Below are 7,323 nucleotides of genomic sequence, written 5' to 3'. Positions count from 1 at the left end.
CACCAAGTGAAAGAGAATAAGCAGCATAGTATAATTTACAGGGATTAAACACCTTTTTATACAAGTTTTTGAAGGAAATGGAAGTTGGAGCATTATTTCTACCCAAGAATCTTGTCTGGAGTAGACTTGTTTACAATTAACTATTAAAAAAGCTTCAGCAGAAAACACCAGTCTTCATTTTAAGTTATCCATGTTGTTCCTACATGAGACAAGCTATTTCCAGAAGCATTTAAGTTCTAGTCATGAGACTTCACACACTCTCTCACACTTGCTGCATAAGGCTAAAAAGAGTCACTAAAGAAAAGGAGGTGGCATTATTGCTTTGTAACAGGAACTTAGATGGAAATTCTTTATTGAGCTCCAAATGAAACATTGTTGCATCACTATACAGTTAAGAGTTTCAATATACAATTATTTTTAAAAAGTGTATGCTTTTCTACACTTTAAGGCTTTCATACAAGAAATGCTGAGCAGGATTTTCATACTCTGTCTTGTCAGTGTCTGAGCATATGGGTACAGTGCTCTAAGCAGTCCATAATTAACACGGCAGAAGTTCCTGAAAAAGAGCAAAATACATTTTATTTGTATATATCTTGAGACTAGAGATCACATATTCTCTGAAGCCTGACAAAGTGCAACTAGGGGAATCAGACCATTCTGCATATAATAAATGTATGGGGATCTAGGCAAGCATTGCAGAAACTGCTATCACTGAAATTCAGTGGAAATTTTATAAGAAGATTCAGTAAAGGCAAATTATTGATATTATGACCATTAACACAACTTTTTTGACCAGTAACATACAGTAACAGACCAGTGTCAGAGTGCAAAACTCTACTAGAATGAAAACACACCTTTGTCACAATGGAAAAAAGGCTGCCTTCTACATTGGTTTTCTTTCATGTAGAGACCTTTCAGATTATTTTCCCTTCTGCTCAAAATCAAATTGATTTAATTTAAGAGATTACTCCACAGAAAAAAAAATAACCACAAGAGAAATGCAATAGCAGAACAATGTCAGTGCATGTTATTTGAGGAAATGCCAAGATAATCTTTGCACTGCAAAAATGTAGTTTTGAAGACTATCCAATACCATTTGCTTGAACTGATGTAGTTTATTGTGCACACACAGGACATAAGAATTGATACCTTTTTTTTTTTTTTTTTTCCTTTTTGAAGAGGCATGGAAACCCATTCTCTTAGGAGAAATAAGATATAGAGCATTGGAAGAAGGAAGACTTCATTCACATAGTAATCATTCAATGGTGCACTTAGGGCATCTATTTTCAGGGAGACACTTTTTTCTACCCTGAAGGAAACCTAAAATAATTTAAGGTTCTCTAGGACTTCAGGGCAGAGTAGCAGAGAAGAGGAAGAAATCACACATGCTGATCACACATTCATCCTCCATACTGGAGGCAATAAGAAAATATTGCATTAAATAAAAGAGAGTTGGATAAACAATACAGAACACTGAATCCACTTCTGACTCACTTATTTATCTACTAGCCACCCTTGCTACTAGGCATTTTAGTTTCAACCCCTGAAGTTTCATTCTGTTTATTTAAAATAATACATGATCTTTGCAGATGAACACTTCCTGTGTAATTCATCATATTATGTGATTTAAGATGTGAACAGAAGGAGAGATTGTGCCAATTTTTATAAATATTTTTAAAAGATATTTATATATTCAGTTTTGCCATAGGAATTCTAGCAGCTGGTATTAAATCTTTCCCCTCTGAGCCCCAAAGGGAAGAAATCTTCTTCAAGCTCTGCTACTCTTGGAGTCCTTTGATTTAAGCCCTTAAAACACTCAAAACAGTTCTAAAGCCATTTTGTATGTACAAAAGGTTCCTTTAGCCTGTGACAGCAGCCTCTTAAATTTACTGCAGTACACAGAGGCAGTGCAACTTATGCAATATTTCACAGTATAAAGCTCTATTTATCTGAGCCTTGTCAAATAAAAACACTGAGATCATGAGGTTAGCAGAAGAATTACCAGTCCAAGTAGAAAAAAATCTGTTTTATTTAAAATATACACCATCTGAGCATAAACACAGTTTAATTATTTCTTATTTTATATACTGAATTGACCAGAAACAGTAGAGCCAGCTATTCTTCAGCTAATGTTTCTTAATGGATTTGTTCTCCTTCAATTAATGCCAGACATGAGTCTGCTATTTGTGCAGAAATGCCTGCTTTGAAAATCAGTTTACAAAATGTATTTTTCAGATTTTAGACATGTTTGCTGACCAGATTAGAGTTTTAAATTCCTATTTGAAAATGACAAGCATCAAATTACATTTGGTTTCTTCAGCTTCCCCTGTCCACTCAAAGACTTAATTGTCTGAGATGCTGCCAAAGCTGCGCACACCCCTCAATCAACTGCCAGGGGAGTGTCCACACTCTGTGACACCTTAAGGTCCTGATAATTCAAGTTTAAAACTATTACTTTTCCTACCAGGCTTGAACTCAGACAGTGACACGTAACTTAAAGCTTTGTGCAGAGTTAAGGACCTGATGAAAAGTTCCATTTTCTATCTAATAATTTTGGAGATGAGCAAAGATACCTACCAAAGCATCAGAAGATTAGGGTTTTTGTTCTCTTGGCTGTCCAAGGAGGTGAGTTTCCTGACAAGAGAGAAACAAAAAAAGATGTTTTTACTAAATTTCAAAGAATTTCAAATAAAAGCAAAAGAAAACAATGTAAATCAAACTGTAATTAATAGAAACAATGCTTTAAAAAAAGGCTTTAGATAACATTTGCAATGTTTAAGTTACTAGAATTTATGGAAAAAGAATATATTACAAACTATTGGTTATGAGGTTTTACAGTTGTTTAATAGGGAATAGTTTGTCCAAATTTAACTAGCTAAGCTAAGACTTTTTAGATGACTAATACAAACTAAACGTTTTAAAATGAGAATTTAGGTGTCCTCACAAGTCTTTCCTACATTCTAAAATGAAACTTTCTAAGTTGTAGCCTCCCTGTTTTTATTGGTTATATTAAGATAACTTAAGTGAGATTAAAATCTTATTTGATTTATTTACCTTTGCAAATGAAGACCGTTTTAAGGGTTACACATCCTCTGCCTCTGACGAAAGCGACCTCAATTAGTCAAGTCAGAAAGTCTTTAAAAGCTTTGTGTTTATTGCTTCCAGCACGGAGCGAGGTGGTCATTAAGGTACCAAAATTCTCATAAAAATTCCAAAGTTGCACTAGTGAAAAAATGCTCAACAAGGTGAAAACTAGTCACATCTTTTTCCAGAAAATTCATTAGCTATTTTAAACCATTTTTAAACAAAAGTATTTTGATTTAATGTGGCACTCAAGCAGATCCATACCATTTGGATATTTTAAACAGCATTTATATCTACTGTGAGTATATAGAGAGATACATTTAGGTTTAAACCATTTTGTTTTAAAAGAAGTTGCACAATGTTTAATATGAGCCTTTTATGCTGATCACTGTTAAACACTTCTCCCTGTTTACTACTATTTATGAAGTTTTATTATAAGATAAAGCATAAAATTAATCTCACACACACTGATTTTCTTTCAAAAGTTTATTTAGTATCAAGCAAGGGTAAAACTTTGCTTAACACTACAGAACATTTCAAGACTTGAGTTACAAAATACCACATTATTCGCATTTGTAGTTTGCTTCCCTTTTTACGCATGTTTGCAAAGAGAAAATCTAGCAAATGGCTGAAAATAAAAGCTAAAAACTAAATTGTTGAAAACCTTTAAAATAAAAGGTTACACTTATGTTAAAAAGAATGGACTAACGTATTTAGTAAACCTATTTTTTGTTTAACACTAGTTAATCAAAGGTTTTTTTTTGATCACCTATTTTTTCAAACACAGTTTGGAAATAACAAAGTTCCTTGTTTTACATATCTTTCTGTCCAGGTTGTTCTTTCAACAAAATGTTTAAAGTTCAGTCCATCCATTCAGAATTTTATGCACTTTGAGTTAATAAAAAGGGATTGTTCATAGAAAAAATTACTTTGAACAGTATACAGGACTGGTGGAGATTGGATATTTCACAACATCAGACAGTACAATCAGTATCTGGCATATGGCTGGTCTCTGTAGACTCCTTTTGTTGTCCTTGCAGAAGGTGTCTTGTGTCGTGAGTTGGTCCATTCTTCTTGCCCTACAAGGAAAAGAAAATATGGTCAGAGCCCTTCCAACATTCTCAGATGCTGAATGTAATTTTTCTTATCTGTGAATCAAACAGCCACATTCTGTTGACAGGAACCAAGGTGTACAAGTCTAACACTTGAAACAAGAAATCTGGGTACAGCACATCTATCTGAGCTATCCCACAGTGATTTCTCAGCACACAGGAGCAGGGAACATGAGAGGATAATGGCTAAAATATCTACAGCTGCGGAAATTCAGCTGGACCTGCTTGTTGCAAATGCACAGAAATGTCAGCTCCTGTAGCAGACATACCAATAATTGCAACGGGATGAAATGAATGCAAGGTATGAATTATGTATAAGGAAACAAGCTGCTCTCAGAAATAAGTTTCTCTGCATCAGTGCCAATTTAGGCCTAATTCAAACATGCAAACCAAGCCCCAAGTATCACTACAAACACCTGTGGCTTTTAACATTCTTGGGCCAATATTCCATTTCTCTGGAGGTAAACACACACCTCCTCTGAAATGCAAGAAATAGGAAGGCAGATTAAAAAAAAAATAATTAAAAGGACAAGTAACACTGGTTGCTTGAATTTTGCCTATAAAATAAGTCTGTAAAATAAAGCTTGTGCTGTATTTAATGATTCATAATCTTACCACCTTTTAATGGTAATAAATATTTTTAAAAAGTAGCAAAAATTATTATCTTAAATGAGAGTCAGACCTACTATGCCAGGCAGTTGCAAAAGAGAAAACATAGAATTAGAGTATAAGGAAACAGTACTTAGCTACACTTTAATGATGTAAACAAATCAGAGTACTATGTCACATCCGCAACAAAAATGAAAAACCAGCACTAAAGAAAATCCCCGAAAGAAAACACACATTAAGACAGTGTATGTGTTTCCCTATTTATTTTTGCTGAACTGCCCTGCCCCAAACAGACAGGTGCTCCAGTGAACCCAATGCAATCCAGAAACTAAAGGCAGAATCCAAATGTATGGCAGAATAAACAAAGACATCACTTGGTGTTAAAAAAAAAAAAAAGAAAAGAAAAAAAAAAAAGAAATCAAAGAACCCCTGCAATCTGAAGGCTGAGGTCACTTGCTCTTGCATGATATATCTAAAATTAGATGACAAGGATCCCATATGTCAAGGGTTCAGTTTCACAATCCTTTCGCAGAAGCCTCATCCTAACTGCTAGTTAATAATGTAGGTGGTAGGTGGCTGCCTGCAGAGTCCAGGCCATAAATCATACCCAGGTGGTCAGGACATTTGCCTAGGAGGTAAAATGAACAAGTTCAAATTTGGTGTAAGGCTGAAAGAATTAAACTTTCACCTCAGGTGAGTTCTAGGGGCATCTGGTAACAACCTCTTGTGCTTCATCACACAGAAAGCAAGATTTACATTAAAAAAGAAAAAGACCCTGAGCATAATAGTACTGGCAGCTGACTGAGAGGTAGGAATTAAAAATATCCTAGCTTTTAAACACTGCTGCCAGAACTGATTAAATTACAAGTCTTGGTTACAGTTTAAGAGGAATACTTGCTCTTTCTTGATCAAATCTGCAGGGTAAAGAGTCATCTTACTGTTTCTCAGTTTTCATTTTGGTGTTGTTCAGGGCTCCAAATCCTAAAACCACTGATATTCTCCTACATCCTCTGGATTGTCACCTCACTTTCTCAAAGGAAAAGCTGAGATTCCACCTGGTAATCTGAATTTCCTCCCAGCCAGCACTAGACAACTACCTGCTCACTAGGCAGTGTTACTTATTTTGAGGCATCCAATGTTCTTTACATATAGTGAAGATAGTTATTAATATCTAACTCTGCTTTTAAGGGATATACTTAAGAAATAAAGTGTGTAACTATTTATATGTGCAAAAACTACAGTGGCTGCAACCTATAATCATTCTTCAAGGTATTTATAGTTTTTCTTTCAACTTGAATAAATACATCACTTAATATTCTGAGTGGCTGTACTTTGATAAATAGAAAACCAATTTTAAATGCAAAAGAAATGTAAAATCCATATTTTCAGCCTTAAATATTGCAATCAATATCTCTCCCCATCAGTCTATCTACATTAAGCAGTTTCACACATTCTTCCCCTATCAATTTTGCATTACTGAAATAGTCTTAGAAATATCAGGTTTATAGTGACAAACATTTTATTTTAATGCTGAGATTAGGATTTAAGCTATATATCTATCAACACCAACTGAAAGTGCTGGGGGACAGAGGAATTTCAAGTGACTTCCTCTATTGATGAACTTTCTCCTTAAGCAAAAGAATTAGTTTAAGCAGTTATATTGGGCAAACTACTGCATTAGGTGCATTTATCACAACTTAGTTAAGGTCATTTTAGTTTCAAGGAGGAAGCACTTCCACATGGAGTTAAAGAAATAGACCTCAGAAGATTTGAAGTAGAGCTCTGAAGTCACTGAAGCTTTCATTACTCAGAATCACATCTTTTACACAGGTTACTAACAACCATCAAATGTTTGAGATTTGAGAGACCTAGATTGTATTGCTCTGATCTTTAGCCAGAGACTTAACATTTATCTCTTAATCAAAGGTGCCTTTAAAAATGTTTTATGCTTCTAACCTGCAACAATTTCTTTAATTAAACCTGTCACTATCACACTTGTATATTAAAAAAAAAGAAAAAAAAGAAAAAAATCTTTAAAACTGGGGTATGTTTTTTGCTTCATTAAGCATTGTTTTGTCTCTATACAGAGTAACCCCCTGCCCTCATGTCTACTAGCTACCTAAAATACTTCCCTAACCTTTACATAATGACTCCCTGCTTGATTTCCCAGGACTGATGCATGAAAATGAATTAAAACAAAAGGACCATACAAGGCTAAACCACACTCCATTAGGCCCTAATTCAGCTGGGAGCTTCAGCAGATTCATACCTTGTACCAAGTCTCAATGCAAGCTGTGCCTCACGACAAGCATTTGCTTTAGCAGCCAAAAGCTCCTGGAAAAAGGTCCTCCACCCCCATTTTTTTCCTTGAATCTTACTGAATGAGACATGAAAAGGCAGCATGCATCATGATTTAAGTTTTATTTTCTCTACATCTTCAGTTTTAGTTTCCCATGACTGCGTTAGCTAACAGACCACAGAGGGCATTTTTCTCAATAAGCACACGCAGAGCTCTGTG

General features: G+C 34.9%; 1 protein-coding gene across 2 annotated transcripts in view; it reads right to left on the bottom strand.

Annotated features, from left to right (window-relative positions):
• Window positions 1-431: 431 nt before the first annotated feature.
• KHDRBS3 (KH RNA binding domain containing, signal transduction associated 3) overlaps window positions 432-7,323 on the bottom strand; it is a 90,177-nt gene continuing 83,285 nt past the window's right edge. Inside the window, exons 9-11 of one of the 2 annotated variants that reach the window (XR_010439252.1) lie at window positions 4,014-4,163; window positions 2,578-2,634; window positions 432-556 (exon numbers count right to left, since the gene is read on the bottom strand). Coding sequence is in view for 1 of the 2 variants with exons in the window: in XM_064706719.1 (XP_064562789.1) it covers window positions 4,072-4,163 (92 nt within the window). In the remaining variant the exon portion in view is untranslated. Of the gene's footprint in view, window positions 557-2,577; window positions 2,635-3,552; window positions 4,164-7,323 lie in introns of those variants that run through there. The other variant, XM_064706719.1, reaches the window with a different exon arrangement.

Source organism: Zonotrichia leucophrys, chromosome 2, assembly GCF_028769735.1.
Source record: "Zonotrichia leucophrys gambelii isolate GWCS_2022_RI chromosome 2, RI_Zleu_2.0, whole genome shotgun sequence".
Taxonomy (NCBI): domain Eukaryota; kingdom Metazoa; phylum Chordata; class Aves; order Passeriformes; family Passerellidae; genus Zonotrichia; species Zonotrichia leucophrys.
This window is presented reverse-complemented; position numbering and strand designations above follow the sequence as displayed.